Here is a 26,335-nt window from a genome sequence, read left to right on the forward strand (position 1 = left end):
AGTCATGCACTGGAGTTTAGTCATGCAAAACACTGGGACAGAAGCAAAGGCTCCTAGAAGATTCTCTTGTGGCAGGTCTGCATGGAGGAGGCGACAGCAGGGCTGAGGTCACAGAAACACTGGTGACGCAAAATACGGATGGAATGCCCGATTCAGACTTGGTCCTTACTATGGGGAAGCCTCCAGATTTAAACTGAGTTGCTTTCTTCTCTTCGCTGAGACAAAATTAGCAAATACAGTTAAAAAGCTGGTAGCACTTTCCAACTGCATGTTTTTCCTGCTGTTTCTGTTTGGAGCAATATTAAGCCTTAAACTGTGATGAGGCAGGACAAACATACAGAGTTGTGTTGTCTCAACAGAACCTTCTTGACGGTCTTTTGATGAACTGTATGTGTACCATGGAAAGCTAGCACAGGGTGTCAGTGCAGCAAGTCAGAGAGGCTGTTTGTTCACATCTTGGTAGATAAGCAGAGACTGGATAGGATGCAGGGTCAGGCTAGAAACCTCAAGACCCATCCTCCAGCAACCGGCTTCTTCCAGGCAAGCCCATCTGAAGTATTTCCACACCCTGACTGCCTCTGGGCAGGTTGGGTGATGCCCACCCAGCTGTCAGAGCTTGTGTTTCAAGTTGTGTGGCTGGAGAGGATGGCCAGGAGCCAGCTGGAAATAGGAAGCCCACAGAAAGGTCAAGCAGAAAATGTATAAAATTACAGAAAGGTTTGTCAGGGTCTTCCTGAATCCTTGTCTCTGCGGATTCATCCTAGACAAGAAGTGTAAGCCTGGGGGGTCTCTGATTTCAGTGACAGCTCTTCCACAGTAGTGGTTACATCGTTCTCTGGAGGGAAAAAAGGTCTGTGTAGGGCCCAGGCTCACGGTACACTGGGAGGGGAGGGCTACTCTGAAGATGAAAGGCTTCCAGTTGGTAGATAGATACCTTGGGAGGGCGAAGCAGAAGCCACAACGTTTGATTTAAGGAAATTGAGGTGTCAAGAGTGTTTAGGGACATTCCAATGGGTAAGGACTTGGCCACTAGAGCAAAAAAGCTGTGTGCCCAACTTATGCCCAGGAGCTTGAAGGTCAGACCCTGCTCTGGGTCTGGAATCACTCAGGTGAGGGCCAGGTGCATATGGAGGAGGATCTGGGGAAGCTGATATCTGGGGCTTTATATTACTAAAGCAGCAGAGTTGTACGGTGTTCTTGTGGGCAGGGAGGATGGGCAGAGAACCTAGCCCAACAAGAAGTTTTCAAACAAATTGATTTAAAAACACTATAAAGTCTTATGCATCCATTACTTTTCTCACTGCTGTGATAAATATCCAATAAAAGCTGTTTAAGGGAAAAAGGAGGGAAGGGCTCCCCTTAGACTCCAGGGTATAGTCCAGCATGACAGGGAAGGCAAGGCAGCAGGAGCCTACAACAATGTCCTGACTGTAAGCAGGGAGAGATGGATGCTCATACTCAGGTTGACTTCTCCTTTGTATTCACTCTAGAACCCTAGCCTAGGGAGTGATGCCACCCACTCTTAGGATCAGGCTTCCTGCCTCAATTAGCCGGGTCTAGAAAACCCCTCACAAACATGGCAAGAGACTTGTCTTTTAAGTGACTCTAGATCCTGACCAAGTAGAGAACTGATATTAACCGTCATACCTTATTTTGTTTTTTGAATAAACATTTTTTTAAACGGACATTTTAAGATAAAAATATCTTTCTCTGCTTTGTGATGAAGGACCACCCTGAAGGCCAGTGGGAAACTCTTATCAGTCAAGATGTGTGTTTTCCTCTCACCTTAGCATTCAACTCCACTGTCCTCTTCCACTGTTCCCAGTGCTCTGAACTGGACACGGGCCCTTAAATAATGCAGCCACACTGAGTAAATACTTCCATGTCTTCAGACTCAAACATTAAGTGTAAAAGCTTCTACAAAGCCGTGTGGTGCTTAATAAATGATGTTACAGCTTAATACCAGCACTTAGAAACCCGGAGACTTTTATCTTCATATTCTAAATACTTAATGATCCCTCCCTCTTTCTTATTAAAGCCACTTAGAGAAATGAATCATTTTCTTAGGGAAACCCCTAACATTTTTCTTATTAGCTGGAGAGAGACTCCCATGAATCTTTCTCTTTTTCCTTCCCACCCCCTTGACTCTGTGTGTGCTTGAAACAGGTAGAACTGAATTTTAGGGTGAAAATTCAGTTTGTGTCACCATGACATAAGGATGGGGTATCGTCACAGGTCCCCACACTGAAGTTTTCCTGCGGTGAGAGCCATGGTGGGATGACTGTCTGCGCACCTACGTGCAAACGTGTGTGGGAACCCTTAGGACACAGGAACAGCTGGTCCTAAGCTCTTGCAGAGCTCACTCTAGTCCTACCCCTTCCTGTGATAAGAGGGAAAGTTAAGGTTCGTAAAGGGCTTTGTCAGGTTACCCACTGGCCTTGGGCATAGCACAGACCCCCTTGCTCTCTGCTGTACCCAGTGGTGTTGGGGTGAGTGAGATTCATGAGTCTGGACATCAGTTTGTTTTTCAAACCCTGGCAGAATGCACCTGCACCACCGGGAGGGAAGGAAACAGCACCTCTCAAACCTTCTGATGGTCCTCATGAGAAACATCTTCTGCAAATGTCAATGATCACTCAGCCTTCGCCTTCAGGCCTCACTGTGCTGAGGCAGGTTGAGACAGAAGGCACCCGTGGGTGAGAAGCCCTAAGTGTTACCAGTCTCCTGGAATCTGCTCCTTCGGCAAAGGGACAGCTGAAGAATTTTAAAGGTGACCTCTCTCCTACAGATTTTGAAATGGCTGGACCACCCACCACCGGCATCCTGCTAAACAAGGCCTATTAATAGGGAGCCCTTCTCAGCATCAGGAGCCCAGTCACAGAGTCTTACAGTCCAGCCCAACTTCATGAAAATGATTTGATAAAACTACTCTGCAGCCAGGAGTCTTGGGATTTCAGTCCCCTAGCAGAACAGCAGCTGCAGCTCCCTCCTCCCTGAACTGGGGACAATGTCCACCCTTAGCTCTGCTCAGAACCCTTACTTGAGAGACACCTGAGGTGGGATTGGCTGTGTAACTCTTAAAGGTCCTGCCACCTCCCCAGACAGCACCACCAGCTGGGGACCAATGTCCACACATACGAGTCTGTAAGGGAGATTTCACACTCAAACTTGAACACCTTGAATCTGAGCTCAATTGAGATATCCTCTTCTTGAGGACATTTCTCAACAAGTTGACAGACACTATTTCTGTTCCAAGCGCCATCTTTGACCTAAAAGAAGCTTGTGAGTATTGAGACCACGCTTCACTCTAACAAAACCTGACTGCACGTACTGATTGCCCGAGACGACGTTGCTTGCCTTTTTTTTTTTCTCAGTTCTTTTTTGTTGCTCTGTGTCTTAAATGTTCAAGCTCAAGAAATCTTGGGCTTCTTATCAGTGTCCTGAATCCTAACAGGTCCTTTGGCATAAAGGTAGAGGAGGGTAAGCTGTCTGGGTTGCAGAGAGACCAATGGAGCCTCCCACCACAGCACTAAGGTATCATGGGACTCCTATTCAATATTAGCTGTGATTGTCTGTAAGCCAGGTGTGAGGTTAACCTTGACCGTCAACATGATGGGCTTTAGAATCTTCATGGAAACCAATCTCTGGCCAGGTCTGTGGTGGATTGTCTAGACTACATCAACCGAGGTGGGAAGGCCCACCCTGAATGTTGGCAGCACCATTCCATGCACCAGAAGCCTGGGCTGAATGGAAAGGAGAAAGCGCGTTGGTCACCAGCGTTCATCTTTCTCTACTTCCTGTCTGGATGGATGTACTGTGACCAGCTGCCTCATGTTCCAGCTGCACACCCTCCCTGCCACGATAATCTCAAAGTATGAGCGAGAACAAGCCTTTCTTTCCCAAATTCGCTTATGTTAGCAGTTTTCCTGCAGCAATAGGAAAAGTAGCTAGTGCACTGGGCTTTTCCTATTTTTGTGGATAGGCAGTAACTGCCTCACTAACTCAATGAACCAGTCTGTATTTTGTAGTGGGCTGCAGTGAGAGTCACCATCTTTTACAGGAAACCACCAGTGTCTCTATAGGCTGCCATAGCTCAGGCAACGGCAAGCACGGATCCTTTTCAGGTCATTTTTTTACTCTGTAGAGGACAGGGATGATGAGGTTCTATTAATGTTTATGGAAAAAGAAAATTATATTTAACAGAATTTATGAGCACCTTCTAATTGAAGGCAAAATAACTTGCTTATTTCAGTCAATAAAATTCTAGTAGAAAACATTTATTAACCAGCTGGTGGCACTGTTTTCATTAAGAAAAGATGGGGCGAGATTATGCATACTGGTCCTTTGTCAGGCGAGTAGAGGACAGGCGTTTATTTCCTTCTCACCAACGTGCACAAAACCCACCAGCATTTGGTGAGTTCAGCAGAGTCCTAACAGGAAACAGAGTTTTTGACAGTTGTTGAGCATCTAATAGCAGGGAGTTATACAAATTTGTGCAGGTCAAAATTTAAATGTTTGGTGTTTTTTATTTGTTTGTTTATTTGTTTGATTTTTTTTTAAATTTCCCTGTTACTGGCCCCTGAATTAAGATCAGTGAGAACACAAACAAGACAGTTAATTGGGCAATGTGGTTATTGACGGGCTGTGCTGCCTGGAGCTGTTTGGCAGAACTCATTTTTGACAGGCCAACCATTCTCGTCTCCTGCTTTCTGTCGAAGATGAGAGCAATGAACTCAGCTTTCTTCTCTAAAATTATCCGGTGAGCTCCTGCCTCCCTCACTCACTGCAGAAAAGGAAGTCTGCCTGCAAAGAAGGGAGACGTACATCAGACCGCAGAGTGCCCCGCATTTTATTTCTGTAACACAGTCACGTGACGATATCCTTGCCAACGTTCCAATTCCATTATGTCAAAAAGAATTGCCAATCAGGTATGGGAATAACGTTGTCCTCCCACTGAAAAACACCCAAAATACTCACAGCCTTGACCTCTCCATCTGGGTACACAAATTCTTTCTTCTCCACGGGACTGAACCTCCCACCCGACACTCTGCTGGCACCATCTGTACCTTCCTCATCTGGGACTGGATTTGAAGCCCACAGACATACCCAAAGCCAGTGCTTGTACCCAGCAGACCCTCTGAATACTGAGCACAGCAGGAAACAGAGGGGGCGGGGCACAAGACAACTCCTACATCTGTATTTCCCCTCCTTCTTTGGACCAAAGCCTTCTTCTGGGAGCCCAAGATCTTTCTGTGTTCAGAGTCTTATTTACAAGGGAACGTTGATCTAATTAGCATTTCATTTAGGGTGATATTTACTCATTTGTATCACAAAGCCCTCTTGCCCCAACAGCCCCAGAGAAGCAAAACCCTTCGCACCCACATGGATGGATAATGGGGGTCATCTGCCAAAAGGGTTGCACAGCCAATTACAGGAAGATGAAGCTGGCAGCCTTGGATTTGTAGTTTCCGGCCTGTGAAAAATCATTATTTGAGAATGAAATGTGTTCTGTTGATTTAATCAAGTAAGAATGCAAAGTCTGCCTTGAGGACAGAGAGGCTCGGCCAAGAACAGTGGGCCTTGAACACTTTCTGATGTGATGGTTACTCCAATATTCTTTTGGGCCAATCTCATAGGAGCTTGTAGAGATGACTAAGCCTAATGCAGGTAACAAAAGCTGCCACCAGGGCTTTGTGACAAGGTTATCTGAGGGATCAGAGAATCCCAAATCCTGTAGACTTCATGCAGTGGTCACCAGAGGAGAAGAAGCTTCCAATATCCTTGAATGGATCGTGGCCATTGGCCACTGAAGCTCAAAAGTTTCTGAGTTGGGTGCTGGAAGACATTCAGCATTTGGCAAGCGGTTGGTGAGTCTTAGCTTCAAACCATGAGGTAGTAGGTCTGGGACAGTAGAGGACAGAGTAGCTGCTTTGCTCAAAAGGTAAGTGCATCAAAGAAGCAAACCTGCTTTAGTGAGTGACCCTAATTCAATAACTCAAACTGTCCCTGATATGCAAAGAACTTTCGGAATACAGTGGTAGAATGATTTTGTTCAGCTCTTGTGCGTCCCCGCTGGATGACCTGCATCTTATACCGGTCCCGACAGAATGTGTAACGAGTTCCAGTGAACTGTGTCATTACCTGACTCAATCATCATCCTCCAGAAGTGAAAAGCCAGTGGCTACCAGTTAGAGACAAGGCAATTCCTAGATAATATATTAGTTTAATTCATTAGGGCTTAACGCCCAAGCCTCAATGACTGACGTGGCTTCAGATAATACTTTCAAGAAACTTTGGAAGAAGGTTGCAGTTCTCATCTTTTAGGCTAGGGAGATTGCAGTTTAGAGCCAAGGAGTAAATTACCCAAGTGAATGTAAAAATTTAAACCCACAGCCTGAGGGTCAGATTAGCTCCCCTGCCCTCAGCCGCTCTGGTTTCCCACATGCCCTGTAGTAAGGGAAGATGTCCATCCCTGCCGTGGAGAATGAAGCAAGCACATCTCATCCAAAGCCCTTGCCCGCTGAGGTCCAAGGGTATGTGATTTAAGATCATTTGCTTCTGAGGGATCTACACAGTTGCCTGGGAAGCTTGTCACTAGCATAGCAGCCAAACCTACAGAAGCCTAAGGCTTCAGGAGATCAAAGGAGCGTGTTCTAAAGTATGTTCTGAATAGCTGTAAAATTCTCCTTTAAGCCAAATTGTAAATTCTGCAAACATAACGTAGACCTCCCAAGTGTACCAGCAATGTGTGAACAGCTGGGCGAACTCCACCGTGGTGATAATTGACTGGCCTCTCACAAGTCTGCTGTAGCCCAACGGGAGCTGGAAGAATTTCTTTTGGCTCATTAATGAGTCCAAGAACAGGCTAAACCTTAGGACCAGTGCTGTGAAGATGGGGCGGGGGGGGGGGTATTTCATAGCCAGAATCTCAGGCAGGATGAAAGCCATGTGTCAATCCAGCGAAAGCTGTGTACCCAGGGATCCGAATGGCCTTGTTGTCTTCCTTACCCCTTTCTTGCCTCCTTCCCTTTCTTTTCTCTGCTCCTCCTTCCATCTCTCCGTCTTCTTTCCTCTCTCCTCCCTTCCCTTCTTTCTTCACTCCCGCCATTCCTTCCTTCCTCCCTGGTTTCCCTTCATCCTCCCTCCCTTTCTCTCCTTCTCTTCTTTCCCTTCTTGTCTCCTTCTAACTCTTCCTCCCCCTCCCTCCTTTTTCTCTCTATTTTTCCCTTCCTCTCTCCCTCCCTTCCCTCCCTCTTGCATTTGTCCACTCAGTTAGTCAGTTAACTTTCAGCTTTGTCTTACACATAGCATAGCATAGGTGAAAGAGCCTGTCTTAGCCACACATATTTTCTTAGAATAATGGATGCTCCCACCTCCCTCCTCCCTTCCTTCCTTCCTGGGGACTATAATAATGATTCAATTTGTTAATGCCTAACCCAACCACATTCAACACATCCAGCTGATCAATTCAATGTTCAGCTTCACACTTCCAAAGATAAACTTACATTCCTTCTTGATTTTTCTGTTTGGGGCATTTTGTAGTTAAGTAGATGTTTATTATTTGTTCCTCATAATTTCCTCACAGCACCCACAGGCAATACATATCAGGAGTTAAGATTATTGTTCTTTTCATGCACAATCTTTACTTTTTCTGCGCTTAGCATTGCTTCCTTTTTGGTTCATCTGATTTCCTAGGTATTTACCATTAATCCAAGGACAAAATCACCTTGGTGTTCTAACAACCTCTTGACACTCACACCCACCAGGATTTCTCCCTCCACCTCCACTCCCAGGTTCTGCTCATATGACTTTCTTTTGTCACCTGGTACTTCATGTTGCATTTCTCTTTCTTGACTCAGACTTTATTTGGAGGCAGACTACATCAGTCTACTGCGTCCTGAGAAGAGGGTCTAAGAATCACATCTATCTGCTCATGCTTTTGGGAAAATATCTTTACTTCACTCTCATAGACTGTTGATGGGTTAGCTGTGTATAGCATTCCTTACAGGAGACCATTTCCTTCAGAACTATCCAGATCTTCATCAGTTTTTAGCTAGCCATTGGTATCATTGAGAAGACTAAATCCTGCTTCCAGAGCCTCGGGATGCCCTTTGTTTTCTCCTAGAAACTTGTAGCAATTTTTCCCTTGAAGTTTCAGACATTTGAATGGAGTTGGTAAGGTCTATTTGCTGATTGGTTTTAACTTAACACAGCCTATAATCACCTGGAAAAAAATTTTAATGGGGAATTGTCTAGATTAGGTTGGTCTATGGGAGACCATCTTGGTTATGTTAAGACCCAGCCCTCTATGGGCAGACTCATTCCCTATAACCATAGACAAAACTAAAAGCTAACTTACTAGAAGGAAGGGATGGAACAAACAAAAGATGGGAGGAAGAAAGAAAGGAGGAAGGAAGGGAGAGAAAACATAGCCCAAGCCCACTATGGGTAGCTCCATTCCCTAGGTCAAGCTCTGAACTATGAAGAGTAAAGAAAGATAGCAAACATACATGGAACATGGGTGCCTTCATTTCTCTGTTGTTGACTGTAGATGCCATGTGACCAGCTGCCTCAAGCTCTGACTTTCTTGCAATGATGGACTGTAATCTGGAATTTTGGGCTAAAAGTCAACTTTTCCTCCCCAAAATTGCTTTTTTTCAGAATATTTCATCACAACAACATAAGTAAACTACAAGAGCTCATTTCCAGTACCATGCTGCTATTGAGCACATCTTTTTTCTTACATTGTTTCATTGGTGATTTCTTCCTGTCCATTCTCTCAGTGGGGAACTACTGTGGTTCTCTTTGTCTATGGTTTCACTTTTCATGGTTTTGGTTTTCTTGACTCCAGCCATAATCCAAATATATTATGTGGTTGTTTTAATAATAAATAAATAATGTTTCTTTTTTCATAACATCCAGTTTTTATTTCACGGTTTCATTATACTTGCCTATGTATATGAATGTTACCAGTAGCTTTCTGTTGTTTTGGCTTAGGATGTTGTTCTCCGTTTTCTGCACAATTCTATTTTTCCAATTTTTCCCTTTTTAAGGGCTGTTGTTTATCTTCTATGCTCTATAGAGTTAAACTTTTTAGAAAGGGTTCAATAACTATGCCTTTTCATTTCTCATTCTCCTTGTGAGTTTTACACTCACTCCTTTTCAACACTTTTTCAGCAAAGTTTCTGGAATTTTTAAACATAGATATGGTCCAACTTACTCCTTTCAGTAGGAGGATAAAGTTTTATCAATCACCGTCAATAGAATCTCTCTCTCTCCCTCAAATATCTTAAGTTAAATTCACATGCTGTTATCCCATTTTACATAAAGATGAAGGGCAGTTAATCAATGTTTCTTTGTGTATTTCCAAATATTCTATTAAACCACCTTTAAACACATATGGGAGTGACTCACCCTTTCACCAGGAATATATTAACTTTCAGGTTGTGCATTCACGCACTTTATGATGTAGCCAGCTTCCTCAGAAACGCTGCCTCTACTCAGTCCTAATTAATCAGTTCTTAAAGAATAAAGTAAAGCATGAGCAAAGCATATTCTTTTAGGCAGTGTTAATATATTCCAGTTATCGTGGACATGCTGGGTCTGTACTGGGTATTCAGGAAATGTTCTGTCCACAGGGAGCTGATGCCCTGGTTCCGAGGAAATGAAATCCTAGCAGCTGTTCCCTAGACTGACCCTTGAAATTGCTATTTCTTCTGTTTCTTCTGATCTCCTTCGTACTCAAGATAATATGCTAAGGAAGAGTTGTTTGGGATGTTATTTGGAGAGAGTGGAGCTGAGCTCCTTAAAGTTGTAATGAGGCATTGATGGCCATTTTGTTACACTGGCAACCCACTATGCACAGTGTAGACATTCCTCTTCACAAGTTGGCCTTCCTTCTGAGTTCTAATGGTTATATAATAAAATAAATCTCTTTTATTCTTTATAAGGTTTGACTACACTTTTCAGATTTAGGAATTTTCTGTAATAGACATATCCGAAACAAAAGATTGTAATGTTAAAACGTTCATGTATTTATAAGAGCCAAATAGTAAAGGAGTCATTTTAAGGACACAAAATAAGAATAGCACTCATTAAATAAGTCAATTATAATTGGTGGGTCTTTTCATTGAGTTCAAAAGCTGGCATAAAATGTATGCTTAGCAACATAAAATGACACCTAGAGGAGCATATAGAAACTTAGGGCTAAGAATGAGCCTGTGGCGGCTCTGGATATGAAGTTGCTAGAAGATTTCCTAATCACAAGATTAAATGAGAAGCCCTCAGAATCTGCCCACTGTCTCTTGCTCATCTTGGAATCAAGTGGTTACCTGTTCCCCCAGTCTAGTGGTACTGTACTCTCTTCTCCTTCAACAGGACAGAACATTCGTGCCAAGGAAAAGGACTTCAGGAACATTGTGAAGACAACACCGCTATCTTGTCTCTCAGATCACATGCTGTGCTAGCTAGTCTTATGTCAACTTGACACAAAGTAGAGTTATCTGAAAGAAGGGAGATTCAATTGAGAAAATGCCCACATAAGATCCAGCTGTAAGACATTGTCTTAGTTAGTGATTGATGAGGAAGGTCCAGTCTATTATGGGTGGAGCCACTCCTGGGTTGGTTGTCCTGGGTTCTACAAGAAATCAGGATGAGCAAGTCATGGGAAGCAAGGCAGTAAGCAGTACCCCTCCATGGCCTCTTCATCATCCCCTCCCTCAAGGTTCTTTTCCTGACTTCTTTCGGTAGTGGACCATGTTGTGGAAGTGTAAGCTGAATAAACCCTTTTCTCCCCAACTTGTTTTTGGTCATGGTGTTCATCACCACAATAGGAACCCCAACTAAGACACTTGTCCTCTCTAAAGAGTCGAGGGATTGTAATTTGACATATAAGTGGTCAAGCTGAAAGGTCAAGTATGGTCTACAAGGTATTAATGTCTTCTTATTCATTCTTCCTGGCATTTTACTGCTTTGTAGCCCTTGAAAGACTCAGAGGAATGTTCATAGCAGCATTGTTTGTCATAGCCAGAAACTGGAAACAACCTAAATGCCCCTTGACCGAAGAATGGACAAGGAAAATGTGGTACATTTACACAATGGAGTACTACACAGCAGAAAAAAATAATGACATCTTGAATTTTGCAGGAAAATGGATAGAGCTGGAAAACATCATTTTGAGTGACTTAACCCAGACCAAGAAAGACAATTATCACATGTACTCACTCATAAGTGGTTTTGTTTGTTTGTTTGTTTGTTTGTTTTTGTTTTTTTGTTTTTCGAGACAGGGTTTCTCTGTGGTTTTGGAGCCTGTACTGGAACTAGCTCTTGTAGACCAGGCTGGTCTCGAACTCACAGAGATCCGCCTGCCTCTGCCTCCCGAGTGCTGGGATTAAAGGCATGCGCCACCACCGCCTGGCTCATAAGTGGTTTTTAAGCATAAATAAAAGAAAATCAGCCCACAAATCAATATCCCAGAGAACCTAGACAACAATGAGGACCCTAAGAAAGACATACATAGATATAATCTACATGGGTAGTAGAAAAAGACAAGATCTCCTGAGTAAATTGGGAGCATAGGGACCTTAGGAGAGGGTTAAAGGGGAGGGGAGAGGTAAGGAAGGGAGCAGAGAAAATTGTAGAGCTCAACAAAAATAATATGAAAATATTAAGAAAAAAAGATGCAAAAAAAGCCTGCCTCTGTAGGAAACGCCATGGACAAAGGACAAGCTGCCTTAGAAGGAGACTCTTATGGAGTACTCTGCTCTGCATGGCTGCATCCTCACAGGGTCTGTCAACATCATGGCTTCCCAACTTCTCATCACAAGGGCGATTCTGGAACATGTGAGACTCATGTGTCACAGCAATCACTATGCTGATAGGGACATCTTTTGACAGCAGTCAAAGTGCCAGGACAGCCAGGATTCTCCCACCAAGGTTCTCAGTCAGAAAGGGCTCAGAAGTTGAGCTCCCTTTCTCTTGAGCAGCCGCAGTGGCTATGAACTCACAGTGGTCCTATGCCTGTCATGGGTAGGGTGCTTATCCAGAAAGAGGAAGGGCATGATACTGAGAAAGAATGATGGCACGTTTTCCACCCAGAGAGCCTCCCTGGAGCTGGGGCCTCATCGGGGGTCTTGGAGGCTTCCTTATGCTCAGAACTCCATCCCTGTGGCAGATCTTTTATCCACAGGGTTTTGTTGGTTTGTTCTTATGACATGCCACCAAAAGAGTCTCAAGTTGTCTTCCTACTCAACCCAACAAATGCCAGTTGCTGTTCTTCAAGACTAAACGTATGAGTTCCCCATGCCTCTTTCTCCAGGGTCTGAAACCAGTAGCTATTGTATCCTCTGGAGCATTGCCTGTTTCCCAAAGCCTATGTCAAGCGGTGCTTCAGCTGGAGTGAAGAAGGAAGGGAGAGTGGGTGACACCCACAGAGAATGTCTGTCTGAGCCAGGACTGACAAGTGTCCCCTTTGATGAGTAGTCAAGCCCCTGGGGAACTTCCTCCTGGGCTTCCTTAAAGGCTCTTTGTTGAGCATGACGACACTGAAGAAGACATGTTATGTTTCTCCCTTCGCTGCCTCACCAGCGTCTGTAGCTCACACACTATTTTCCTGGGTCTCCCAGTCAAGGTAGGTGTATGGAGACAGGATGTGTGATGTGCATTCTTGTCTTCCTCCATCTCCTCTTCCTTTGTCTTTAAATGCAGTGACACACCGCAGGAGAGGTATTCAACAGATTCTCACCCATTCATCGATGGCCAAATGTCTTTCTTCATCACAGGTCTGATCGCCACGCATTCAATCAACATTCCAGAAGCCCAGTTGTGTAGAAGGTGAAGGTCAAATTCATGACAACATTCAAAAAGCCAGAACTATTATGCTGTGAGCTTTTGTATTAATGGCTTCTCCTGCTTTAGTACCCAAGCCTGCTGCATGAGGGCTAAGGCAGATAGCCAAGACAAAACACACTCACAATGGCAGGAGCTCAGGCTGCAGCCGCCGGAGACTTAGGATGGGAGGTTTCTTATTTGCAAAGAAGAGTTCTGTGTGGACAAGGCATGGTTGATAATGGTGTGCTGGATGCTGAGTTTTCTGTGTGTAAACTTCTGCAAACGTGAGTGTCATCCTAAAATTAAACGTGGCAAAAGAAGCCTGCACACATAAGTTAAGCAGGAGAGTGTAGATGGAAATAAACAGATGTCCCACACAATCACTCCACACTGAGAACTCTAGAGTGCTTGCAATTTTTAAAATATATACAGTTTAATCTTACCATCGCTTTTTATTCTTTTGGCAACAAGATAGCTTACTATAGAGGAGAGGAAGGAGAGGAGAAGGGAGTAGATTTTTAAATGTATTTTTGAAATGTTAGCATGCTTTCCCACCATCTGTGTGAGACCATTTTACCAGGTAGGAAGGCTTTCTTCATCTCGTTAAGCCAAATTCTACTTTGAAAGCACTAAAGCTTGTGGTAGCATGTATCAGGAGTATTTTCTTAGAGAATAGACATAGGTGAAGGAATATTCTAAAAACAAATGATTTTTTTAAGTCAGAGATGCCTTATGTGTACATAATATGTACAAATATAAAATTTCTACAGTATGTGTTGTATAATGTGTTATATATATTTTGTGTAAGATGTGTATATTCTAGAGAATTACATATGGTTACATAATATGTATTATATCCAACTGTTACAGGGTATTGGCAAGATCACAGCAAAAGAAACATCAGACTTAGTTATTAAGGAAAATTTAAATACTAAGAAGCCTTTTATTGTCCAGGGTTGCTACAGTAATGAATTCCTCTTGGACCAGGAAGTATTAACATCCATGAGAAGCTGAAAGAGAAAACAGCATGGGAACTATACTCAGCAAATAAAGTCAATTTTAAGTGAGTTGGAATTGTGGCTATAAACGAATTATATCCACCTGACCCTCTGATTTAATCACATAATATTTGCCGAGCAGCCGAATCATTGAGCCTGGATCATACAAGGTACAGTGTTCACATTAAAATCCCCTCTCTTGTTCTGTTTTATCGTAACTCCTGTGTGGGATGCCCTTAGCTTGTCTCTATATCACACATAGAAACAGACAAGGTCACGGATGCTGCTACCAAGTCATTAGATTGTGAGTAGTCACAAGATGATCAATAAAGAGAGAGCTGAGTTAGTTGGAGAGTTCTGACCATGTCAGTGACCGCAGCACCGCTGCCGTGCCATGGACGGTGCTAAGGGTTCTACACACACTGTTGGTCTTCTGTCAGGCCCCATACTGAGTGTTTTATGTGCATCAACCCACTCAGTTTGTAAACCCTGAAGAACAGTTATTACCAATCATAGTAATTGTTTGAGCTGGGGAGATTGCTCAGAAGCTAAAACACTTGCTACCCAAGCAGCATTTGTGAGGCCAAGAGGTCAGATTCCCAGAACCTGCTTAAATGTTCAATGGTATGGTAGCCCTTTGATAATTCTAGCACTCTCAAGAGGAGACAAGAGATTCCCAGAGCAAGTCAGCCTGCTAAATTAGCCATATCAGTGAGATCTGGGTTCAGTGGAGAAACTCTGCCTCAGTTAATGAGGTGGAGAATGATCAAAGAAGACTCCTAATGTTAGCCTCAGGATGTCATGTGCATGTGCACACATGTGCACATAATACATGTAGACATACATGCACAAGTGCACACATATATCTACAGACACATGAAAAAAGTTGTTTTTACATTTTGCAAAATAAAGAACTCAGTCTTGGAGAGGGGACCTACTCAAGGCTGCCAGCTGGTAAATGAAGGCTGCCATTACTGGTGGCCTCCTAGCCCCAGAACCCACAAACCAAACAGAATCTAGATGAAATCCTACATGTTACAAATTGACCTGTTGTGCAAAAAGACCCACCTCTCTATACTTATGCAATCCTGAGCTCTAAAGACGAGATGCCAATCATAGCTCCTCCCACCTGGCATGAGCCACTGCTTCTGAAATGGAAATCTTACAGGGACAGCAGGTGGTGCATTTAAATGTCTCAAATGTTACTGTAAAAATAAAAAAGGAAGGAGGAAAGGAAGGCAGGAAAGAAAAGAGAAAAGAAAAGGAGGTAGTTTTCATAAGCAACTGATTTTAAAAATTGCTAATGAAAGCAAAACAGTCTTGGGATGCTGGCCTTTTGTCAAGTCCTTCCAGAGTTTGAGATTTCTGGGTCCTTGGACTGCGGGATAATGCTCTTGTACACTGTAAAGATTTATCACTCGTATTGTTTTAATAAAACGCTGATTGGCCAGTAGCCAGGCAGGGCCACCAGACTAGAATGCTGGGAAAAGGAAAGGCAGAGACACAGTTGCCAGTCAGACACAGAGGAAGCAAGATGAGAAATGCCTTACTGGGAAAATGTACCAAGCTGCATGGCTAAACGTAGATAAGAATTATGGGTTAATTAAGTTGTAAGAGGTAGTTACTAATAAGACTGAACAATAGGCCAAACAATTTATAATTAATATACGCCTCTGTAAATTTATTTGGCACTGAATGGATATGGGACCAGGTGAGACAGAAACTTCTGTCTAAAAGTCTCCATGGAAAGTTCATGCATAATTTTCTTGAAATACAGAGTGAAAACATTTACAAATCAGAAAGTGAGGTTGTGCTTATCTTGAGAGTCCACTGAATACTAAATAATTAGATGTGTGTCCTGGCTTATTTCTGCGGAGCTTAGTTACATTGCAAACACCTTTCCACCTGCATCACAGAATTACAAAGATTAGTTCTGATATGTGTGGGGAATCTCTTTTCTATCCTTATTCAAATGGAAATTTATTATTATTAATTATTATTAATTATTATTATTGCTATTTCTATTTTATGATTATAACCACAAAGTAAAACAAGTTAAAAACTCTCATCCAATACCTGCTTCCCATCTCCTGGGGATGGTGCCTTCTTCCTGCTCTCTGGCAAGAGATTTAATGCAAAGATGCACAGCCTTGATTATCCCTCTCTGCTCCAGATCGCCGGCAGCCGGGTCCTCTGTGTACACAGGAGATGGAGTGTGTTCTGCAGGCTTTTCACAGTCTTTCTTCCCTGGGAATATATTAGTATTCCCTGCACACCAAGAAAAGGATGATGTCTCCCACCTGCAAAGAAGGTAGCTTCATCTTAATTTTATCCATTGAAGGCTTTATGTAAGGCTCCTGGTGAAACAACACCCCGAGGCAGGTCCCTGAGCAAAGGAAACACTGGCTGAGAGAGTACAGAACATCAAAGGAGAAACCAGTGAGGGCAGAGCTGGCCCACGACTTCAGTAGAAATAAAGGACCGTGAGGCCACCTCAAAGGCAGTAGAACCGGGAGAACCCTCTTTGCCTGCTGCAGAGCCCTCTTCTCAAAGCTGTTCAAGATAAAAAGGTAAGACACTGGGTCCCGTCAAGTCATATGTAAGAGGAGATGAAACTTCACATCCGAAGGGCTTGGGGTCTCCAGCCCGTGTCTTCAGGGACTGCCTTCTCCCTGCATTGCTACTGTTTCACTCTCTGCTGTCTAAACTTCCCTCGTTTGTCATGGGAAAGTGGGTTCCCTTGTCCTCACCACTCCTGAACATTGGGGAAAGAATCTTTCTTTCGGACAGGCTCCGCCAAAGTTTGGGCTTCACACCTTCATCCTTGCACCTATGCCTGTGAGCGAGACTTGGTGGACTGAAGGATCACGGACTCTAGGACCCAGGGTCTCCAGCATTTCTTGATTGTTTGGCATAGCAAGATTTCTCTCAAGCGTTTCTTGGTCTGTGCCATTCTGTCCACATTGTCAAAACAGAGACCCAACCCCTGAAAGCAAACAGGAGCTGCTTACTGAATGCTCCATGGCAAAGGTATCACCATCATGCGAGGTGGAGACTCAAAGGGAGGCAGTGGAGTACGCTGCTGTAGGGAAGAGGAGGGTTTCAGAAGCACTCTAGGTGGAGAGCGCTGGTGTGGAGGAGCCTGGGGTGGACTAGCTTGTACATTGGCCTTTCTCTTCCATCTGAGTTGGAAGTGGGGGCGGTGCCACCAGCTATTGGCCACGACTTATTGTTTTGAACCAATTGCCACAGAGCGTGGCTTCTCTTGTGCTGGCTAATTTGAAGATGGAGGTCTATGTGGCTAAAAAAGGCATGACCATCACCTAATTCTACATTCAGTCTCTCAACGAGCTTCAATGAATCTATGATTTCCAGAAAATATAGGGCTTTTCCCCTTGGGAATCAGCCATGTTGGGACCATATTAGGCTTGGGGCAATATTTGCATGTCTGTCATCAACAACCATCATCTGCCTCCAACGCCATTTATAATTGTGAGTTAGACACCCATTTCTTTTAGTCCACAGCAATCCAGGCTGTAGGCAATGGCCCTGAGTGTGTAGCATCTCTTGTTTTTCTTTTTTCCTTTCTGAGTTCCTATTGGGATATCACTTTGGTTCATATTTTTATAGATGATGAAACAGAGGCTGGAAAGATCTGGGGACCTGCATATGGTTTGCTGAGTGAATGCCATTTGAACTTGAGTGTACCTGAGCGCAAAGTCACTGGTTATAAACCCAAGGAAAGAGAGGCGCCTCTACCACACATGCTGTCTGTCGTAGCATGCCCCATGGGAGCCTGGGACAGAACTCTGCCTCGGCTTGAGCTGTACATCTCACTTCAAGACTATAAAAGAGCCATAAGCCATAATTCTTTTATGTACCTGGAGGGTTTCCATCATGGTGGCAGGAAGCATGACTCCAGCTAATGTCATTTCTTGGCAGTGACCATAAGTCACTCTGATAATTACCGAACTGCTTGCCCAAGGATGTGCAGAGTCTCACTACGAACAGGAGCACAGAGCTTCCCGCTCCCTGTAGGCTGGCTTCTCTGGACGCCCTATAGCCAGGTATATAGGATTCTGACCTGTAACTTCTGACTTTTGAGTTTGAGCTGGATCCAGTCCTTTTCTACTTGCTCCTGTGGTCCCTCCTCAGGGGAAACATTTCATCCTGGCTAATGCTTCCTGGACCTTCCAGTATGTCTGCATCTCCTACTGTGCCCTCCCTCCTGTCTTTTCTGCTCTTTATATTTACTGTTTCCACTGGTCCCTACCTGAAGCCAACTTTTTCACACACACACACACAAAAGTTGTTGAACCCTGCAGGAATCCTGCTGTCTTCCCAGAGTCTCAGAGAGTCAGAAGCAGATTGGGGGATCAGAGAAAAGAGGGTAGGAGAAGGAAGAGATCAGTAATTCCTCTGTCACTCCAAATGCCCTTAGCATCTTTGATATTGCCTAGTATCCCTGCTCAGGACCTGACAAGTCATGTCACAGCTGGGCTGTTTCTGCCAGACATGGTGACATATACCTCCACCCAGAAGGTGGAGGCCATCAAATCTCTATGAGTTCAAGACCAGCCTGGTCTACACAGCAAGTTCCAAGCCATCCAGCCAGCCAGTCAGGGCTATACAGAGAGAGTCTGTCTAAAAACAAAGAAGTGAAGCCTCCCACCAGTGTGGCTCTTCTGCAGATATAATGGGAGCAGGCACAGAGGGAAGACAGGCTGTGTCACTGGGTGTCCATCCTGTAGTGATTAATCGCCACCACTGTTCAAACTGACCAGAGGACTATTTCATGTCTCACTCGTATAAAGTCAGCAAGTCCAGAAGGCACAGGTCTTCTGGAAACTTCCAGGGCTTCCTTGTGTCCCTCATAGGAAGAGCATGAGTCTTACAAAACCCTTCAGAGACCCTCTTACTTTTCTGGTCTCTGTACTTTGTGTGATCTAATCGCCCCTGGAGGCACCTTCCCTAACAACTGTACCTGAAGTCACCCTCCTACTCCTAGCCCACAATTGTCCCTCTGTCAGCCCCACTGCCCCTTTTTACCATCACCTAAGACACTGCCTCCGTCTGCATAATTGATAATAATCATATATAAATATATATATACATGCACACGATATCTGAATATATGTACTATTTCACAAATGCATTAATGAATATAATCTACATATATGTACATGTTAAATAATATCTACTCATCTATTAAATTAGCTTCCCTACCAATAGTGCTAGATACATATGAAATACTAGCTTCCCTGTCCGATTTCTGCCAGTTTGTCCGTTTTACAGGGAGCACCTTCCTCACTATTTGACATGTACGGCATTTACATCTCCACTTTATCCGAGAGTCTTATCTTCTTCACCTCTGCCCACCCAGTGTCTGGAACACTGTCTGAGTACAGTACAAGCTCAGCAAATATTTCTGAGCAAATGAATTACCAGTAAATGTAAAACAAGCTGGTAAGATACGTAATGCCAGCTCTGACTTGTGCTGGGAAAGCTCAGAGTTAGACAATTTCTAGAAGCTTGGATGATAGTGTGGCCATGGGCTTTGGAAGCAGCCTGAGGTCGGGGATTTTTGGCTCTCCTGCCTCCCTTGTCGGCTTCGTGTTTAACTCTTCCACACTATCATTCCCTCTCATCAGATACCCATGACTCCCGCTGGCTCTTGTTCTTTTGACCCACTAGAATTCTCCAGCAGACCATGAAACTCGGTCCTGTTCAGGTAAGTCAGAGGGAAATAAGTAACAACTCATCTTGTGGGATGTTTGTGTTCTAAGGGCTTCCAGAGCCTCCAGCTAGGCAAGTAAAATGCTGGCCTCCACCAACACCCTTGGTGATGAGGAGGTGAAGGGTCATGGGTTCCTTCGTATCTCCACCCCATCCCACCAGGCAGACACCTTTTAGAGCAGTGACTTAGCTTGCAACAGTGACCAGAACGGTGTCAGGCTCACATTCCCCAAAGCTTTAAGTGACTTTCCTCAGCCACGTCTTTGGTAACTCAAAATACTGTTTTGTCAAAAACACTTCATTCCAGGAATATGGGAAATAAGTATTTAGTTTTCCTTCCCAAAGATAACTTCCCTATCTGGCTGCGTGCAATCTCCTCTGACCCTTTGATAGCAGACGCTTTTCACAGATTCCCCCTCCACCAAGGAGTCAATAGTTTCGATTTAGAAGTGGGAAGGGAAATTCGTCAATTACGTTTTTGGAGTTTTATTATTCCAACCAACCCATATCAGTGCAAACAGTAGAAAATTAAGAGGATTCTTTACCGGAGCAATCTCCTTTCTCACATAAAGGGAGCCTAATTCTTGCTACAATCTACGCAGCAATTGCTTCCTTCCACAACGCTGGAAATATCAGCCATGAGGTCATCTCATTAGCTTCTCCATCAATAATTCTGGGAAGATACGAAGCACACAGCTCCCTGACACACTCCAGCCAGGCTTTCTACATTTTACTGGAAGCTCCTATCATGGTGTCCGTCAGGACTCCGGGTGCTGCAGGGCCTATGACCATCACAGAAGGCAGATTCCCTGGCCGTGGAGATGTTCTGAGAGTAGAGTTGTCGCTGTCTAAAGCCTCTGCCTCAGACTCAGTGACAGAAAAGAAAGGGCAAAGGGTGATCAGTCCTGGCTGCACGGGGATTTCATCTTTCTGTCTGTACCCACTGACAGTCAACTAGGGAACAGTGATTTTCTCTCTTTTAAAAGAACTGTACCCACTTTGAAAGTTTTGTTTATGGTTTCAGAAATATTTTAAAAATATGAATGGTTTCAGCCCATGCTAGGGTCCTTAGAGGGAAGGGAACGCAGTGCAAATGGCGAATAGAGGAGATGGCACCATGGGCATATACCAATTCCTTCCATGGCTCAGGCTAATGTCTCCTTTCAACACTTTCAGGAAAGCTTCCGCCTTCCATCTAAGGTATCCTGAGAGCAGAAATGGTGACTGAAGGGCCAAAGAGCGAGCCATGGGTTGGTGCCACCTTCACACAGCTGCTGGCTGGAGGAACGTCCCAGGGAAACTGTGTGCACCTGTGTGCACCTGTGTATGTATGTGCATGTCCTTATGGAGATAGGAAGTCAAGACCGAACGTCTTCCTCTTTTGCCCTCCACCTTATTTGTTGAGGCAGGGTCTCTAGCTGAACACGGAGTTCGGGTATCTGGCTAGACTCTCTGGCTAGTAAGCCCCAGTTATCCTCCGCCCTTCTTCCTTGGCATTGAGGTTATAAGTAATAAGCATTTCTGGCTCCTTATATAGGTTCCAGGGATCCAAATCCAGGGGCCCATGCTTACATCATCAGCATTTTCCCGCTGAGCCATCACCACCAGCCCGGCCCTGCATTGCCCTTTAAAAAAAAAAAAAAAAATGATGTCAAGAGTCTCCAAGAAACAGCACTTGGCCTGGCCTGGCCGGGATGTGTGGGGATTACCTAGCAGCAAGGTTTTCAGAAATGTACCCCCTACCACACAAGCACCAGCCAGCTCTCCGGGATCACCATTATGTCTGGCGGTGTTTCATGTTTTAAGATTTTAAAAGTCGAGACGAAATAAATTTTCCAAGACCAAACAAGTCGTCATCTTTATTTATATTTGGAATCAGAAAAAGGAAGTGGTGGGGAACAGACCCAGGGGGCTTCTTCGGGGATGACTTGCTACAGGTACCAATTAACTGACTGATAGACCAGCTGCACCACTCAGCCTCACGCTGGACTTTCACGGGACTCTTTTCCAGACAGAAGAAGCACAACCTGAAAGGCTCGGTTCCACTGAGCCATCTGAGAAACCCAATCACATTTTAAAGGAGAAATAGCATATCCCTACCACTGCACTCGGTGCTACAGCACAACAAGGCAGCAGGAGAAGAATCACACTAATAGGGCAGGAAAAATGCCCATGCATTGTGGCCAATTCAAGATCAAAGCCAGCGTGGCCCTCTGCAGTTGGGGAAGTGTCTGGCTAAGCCCAGAAATCGTTTTTTTTTTTTTTTTTTTTTTTTTTTTTTCTCACAGATGGAAGTTCGAGACAGGTTTGCATTTCCCCCCAAAAAACTTAATTTCCTCTGAGCTGTTAGGAAAGAGGGCATCATCTGAGGATGGGGAGGGGAGCAACACCCCATGGTAGGATGCATCAGTCACACTCTACATAGCCGGAGATTCATTCCCAGAGTCCTTTGCGCACTTATTCATTGCTTTGCTCTTTGAAATGAAGTTTTTTTCACCCCTGAGCCGACTCCATTGCGAAAGGACCTTTTCATCGATGTCTTCTCCAAAATTGACTTTAGGAAAGCTAGCCCGTTGCTCTCCTCCAGCCTGGTTGGGCAGCTGCTCAGTAGGATGAGAAAGTAATCAGGTTTCGCAGGCACCTGGTGATTTAGGTGGGGGAGGAAGGAGAGGAGACAGTTTCTGAGTTAAAAGTTTATTTCCACAGCAACGATTTACGGCTATGAAGTCACTTTGTCTCACCTTAATGGTGAGACACAGCGCTGAAACCCAACACTCAGCGTAGATAGCATCTGGCTTACAATGGGCTTGTCTACTTTTTATGCTGTCATTCATTGTTTACATTGTATATTCCGTATAATGGTCATGGCGTCATTATTTTATAAGGGATATTTGAAGGCTCTGGGTAGTCCTGGGAATACTATTGAAAACTCACTCAGGGGCTATGAATGGGGCTCAGTTGGCAGGGCACTGGCTAGCACACCCAAGCCATTGGTTCAACCACCAGCACTGCATAAACTGGGTATGGTCACACATACTTGAAATCTCAGCACTTTGGAAGGTGGAGGCAGGGCGATAAGAAGTTTAAGGTTGGGGCTGGAGAGATGACTCAGTAGTTAAGAACACTGATTGCTCTCCCAGAGAGCTTGGGTTCAATGCCCAGCACCCACATGGCAGCTCACCACTGTCTGTAACTCCAGGGTATCCAACACTTTCACACAGATATTTAAAAAAAAAAAAAATTAAAACGTACAAAAAGAAGTTTTAGGTCATTTTTGGCAACTTAAAACTCAAAAAAAAAAAAAACTCACTAAAATTTTGTGAGTTTTGGGCCAGCCTGGGCTGCATGATGCCCCATCTCAAAAGTTTCTATTGCCCTAAGTATGTATGGAGATGCTGTAAGGAAACCTGCTGCCTTGTAAGCTAATTCTAAAATTAACTGAAAGAAATTTCCCCAGGCAAAACACACCCATTGTGACCCAACTCTAGGTTTGTCAAAAGCACCAGATTTCCTTCTGGACTGTCTGTGGCTACACACCAAGGTTTCCAGAAAGTGGTTCCATTGAGAGACCCTGACACCTTCACCTTTGGCCATGGTTCCTGTCTTCAAGGCTCGAGGCCTGGATAGCACATCACAGTGCTGGAGTGCTGAGCGGTGGAAGAAATAGATCCAGAACCTTGGAGTTCAAACTGGGCCCAAGGAAGCTTTGGTCTAATCCCACATAGTGGATGAGGAAGCCAAGCGTCAGCGCTAAGGTCACTCTCTGGTCGCAGCTGCTAAGTCCTAAAGGCAGCACTGATCTAGGGCTCTGGTGGGAGCTACTGACACTTGCCAGGTCTCTCCCTTTTGTGGTTTCAAAAGAAATTTAATAACTGGCAAGGTGCTAACCAAATCCTGCCCTTGATAACGCAGCTACCTTGGTAAAGCCATCTCTGAGTGGTGCACTTTCTGCGCCTCCTCTTATTTTGCCCTGCAAAGAAAAGAGCTGTGTGAAGCCAGTACCACTGGCTCCCCGGCTCTAGGTGAGGCCATCACGCACTTGCAGATGGTGCTGTTCACCAACTGCCAACTCAAGCCCTGGTTTCTCAGCTCCACCAGAACGAGAGCCAAAGCATTTTACTAGAAATGAAGAGACACAGCAGGAAGTCAAGCTTACAGACGCTTACACCTTTTACTGTTTGGTGTAGGAGACAAGTTTGCTTTGAGTAACTATTCGGGTGTTGGGATGAAGCTCGCGGTGCAGCAAATGCCCTGGAACTCCTTGCCCTGGCTGGGTGAATGACTGGTCTCCAGGGCTCAGAGCTCCCAAGTAAACCTTCCCAATGGCCTGGGGAAAAGAAGATGCTCGTTCTCTCTCTCTCTCTCTCTCTCTCTCTCTCTCTCTCTCTCTCTCTCTCTCTCTTTCTCTTTCTGTGTGTGTGTGTTGTTGTTGTTGTTATTGTTGTTGCTGTTGTTTTCTGTTTGATCTGGGAATAGTCAAAGATGGTTCCCCAATGTTAGCATGACAGATAAATGCTGCGTATTTTAAATCTCCAGCAGGAGGGACCTATGTGACACTGCAGAAAGGAAGCAGCTGACTCTTTGCTGAAATTCTCGTGATGCTGCCTCTGTCCCACAAAAGAAAAGCACCCGTGCTGGTTATGAGACCCTTACGTCATCCCTAGAAAGACCTTGGTCTACTGGGATGATCTGAAGGCAGCTGCGCCAACATCAGGACTCCACCGTGCACTAGCTGAAGGGCTCCACAAAGCTCTGTGTTCAGATGATGATATCCTATGTGGTTAGGCTGCATCGACACTCACCCCACAGTGTCAGGCTGCTAAGAGTACCATCTATGGCATTACTGCTTGATGGGGTTGTGGTGAGAGCAGCCCTCATGAGCGCAGTTAGAAACACAGCGAGAGGAGAAACCCTGCCTGATGGCCGAGGAGGTCTCTGCATACTTCAGAAGGAAGAATTCTCAATTTAAAAACAGCTACAGACAAGTGGCTCTTGTTCAAAAGTGCCCTGAGCAAACCTTTAGGGACAAAGAATAGGAAGCAATCAGGAGGACACTTGAGAAAATATACCCATTTATGGATTGTGAATCACCCGTTTGATCGATGCCACGTCTTAAAGGATCAATGAGTAAATCAGTGTTGAATGCTCATAGGAGGGAAAGGCAGAAGAGAGGCTGTCATAAGTAAACAGGAAACAGAAAAATGACAGATGTGAAGATCAGTGAGAGGACCGATTACAGAAATAACTGGATCTCAGTGCTCGAAGGAGCTGTCGCTTGGAATGTCTGTGACCTCCCTTCATCCTAAAACCAGTTCCTCGAATTATGGCGAGCTCAGTAATTACAGTGTGACAGGTCAGACTTTAGTGAAGGAAGCTTAAAGCTCACAGTGTCATCAGCAACCAAAGGTATTTTTATATTTAAAGATGACGATATCAAAACAAGGACAGATGACACGGAAGAAACATAAACACCTCAAAGAAAGATGATCGCTTTTCTGAATGCCTTGAGCAGCTCCAGAAATATAGTTATGCCCTCCACCAACACTCTTGAATAAATATGTAAGTAAATATTTTGGGCAATATTTCATTGGAATCTAACATGGTACCCACATTCTTCACCCAGAAAAAGAGACCATATTTTGCTAAAATTAGGAAAGTTTCTACTCCTGAAAAATGACCACTGTGGGTTTTGTTTTGTTTTTGTACAATATTAATGCAAAAACATTTATTGTGATTAAGAGTGAATGCGTGTAGAATAAATAAATTGTTATGGGCCAAAATATAAACATTTTATATTGGAACGGCAATTTCTGTATGCAGGACACAACTCCCAAATAATTCACAACAAATTAGTATATTCCAGAATTACCTACTGTCACATGTAAATTTCTGTTTTACTAATCTCACAAATCTGTTTACACGGGCTTTCCCCTAAAGGTCTAAAAATGAAATAAATTATTTTTTGCCACATATTTCTCAAGATTGTTTTTAATTTGGGTACTCCACCACCCCAATCACTGATCTGGCCATCAGAACCAGCAGGAAAACACTTACCTTGGAAGAGAGGACAGGATAACACCACAACACGTGTGCCATGGACAGCGACAAAACCAAGATGAGGTTGAGTTTCAACGAGCTGCAGAGCAGAAAAGATAGAACCTCTGGTTAAATGCAGAAGCAAATATAAGTTTGAAGAACATACAAAATTCATTATTTCTCTTGGCAGAAATAGGCACTACTTTACCTAATCATTTTGGATTTTCTGAGATCTGCGCCAATGGGTTTTTATTGCCAAGTTCCTCACGCTGGCTGTCTGATATTCCTTGGGTGACTCTTTTATATCAGAAGTAAAAATGTCATTGAGATCCATCCTGTGTGACTGGCTGGCCTGGCTCTGGCCTTTTGTTCTTGTTAAGAAAGAAAAGGACAAAAATGTGTAAGCTGTCACTGAGTTACCAGGGTTGACTTCATTCAAAACTTGCCATTAAGAATGACCTTCTAAGACTCAGCCCCTCGCACATCTTCCCTGTGACAAGGGTGGCCAGGGGCCTCCAAAGGCACTTTAAGTATTGTTTTTAGCTAGAAACTTAAACACTTAGAAAGGATGACAGTGTTTCCTTGAATGTCAGAGACCAATACAGCTGACATCACTGAGGGACTCAAGAGGGACCACACAAATGATGCAGGCAGATCAGGTAGGTCTCCACGCTCCATCTCCTTCCTTTAGGACTTCAGCTGTCAAAGCAAAACAAATGGCACATGTGTTGTCGCTG

The 26,335-nt window shown here is 44.2% G+C and overlaps 1 protein-coding gene across 1 annotated transcript; it reads right to left on the reverse strand.

The window, feature by feature from the left end:
- Window positions 1-22,023: 22,023 nt before the first annotated feature.
- On the reverse strand, window positions 22,024-25,932 carry Nps (neuropeptide S). Its single transcript, XM_057778720.1, has 3 exons — window positions 25,867-25,932; window positions 25,617-25,721; window positions 22,024-22,203 (listed from the first exon to the last, which is right to left on the reverse strand). The coding sequence occupies exons 1-3, from the start codon at window positions 25,930-25,932 to the stop codon at window positions 22,024-22,026; spliced, it is 351 nt and encodes a 116-aa protein (XP_057634703.1).
- Window positions 25,933-26,335: the final 403 nt, after the last annotated feature.

This window comes from Chionomys nivalis, chromosome 8, assembly GCF_950005125.1.
Source record: "Chionomys nivalis chromosome 8, mChiNiv1.1, whole genome shotgun sequence".
Taxonomy (NCBI): domain Eukaryota; kingdom Metazoa; phylum Chordata; class Mammalia; order Rodentia; family Cricetidae; genus Chionomys; species Chionomys nivalis.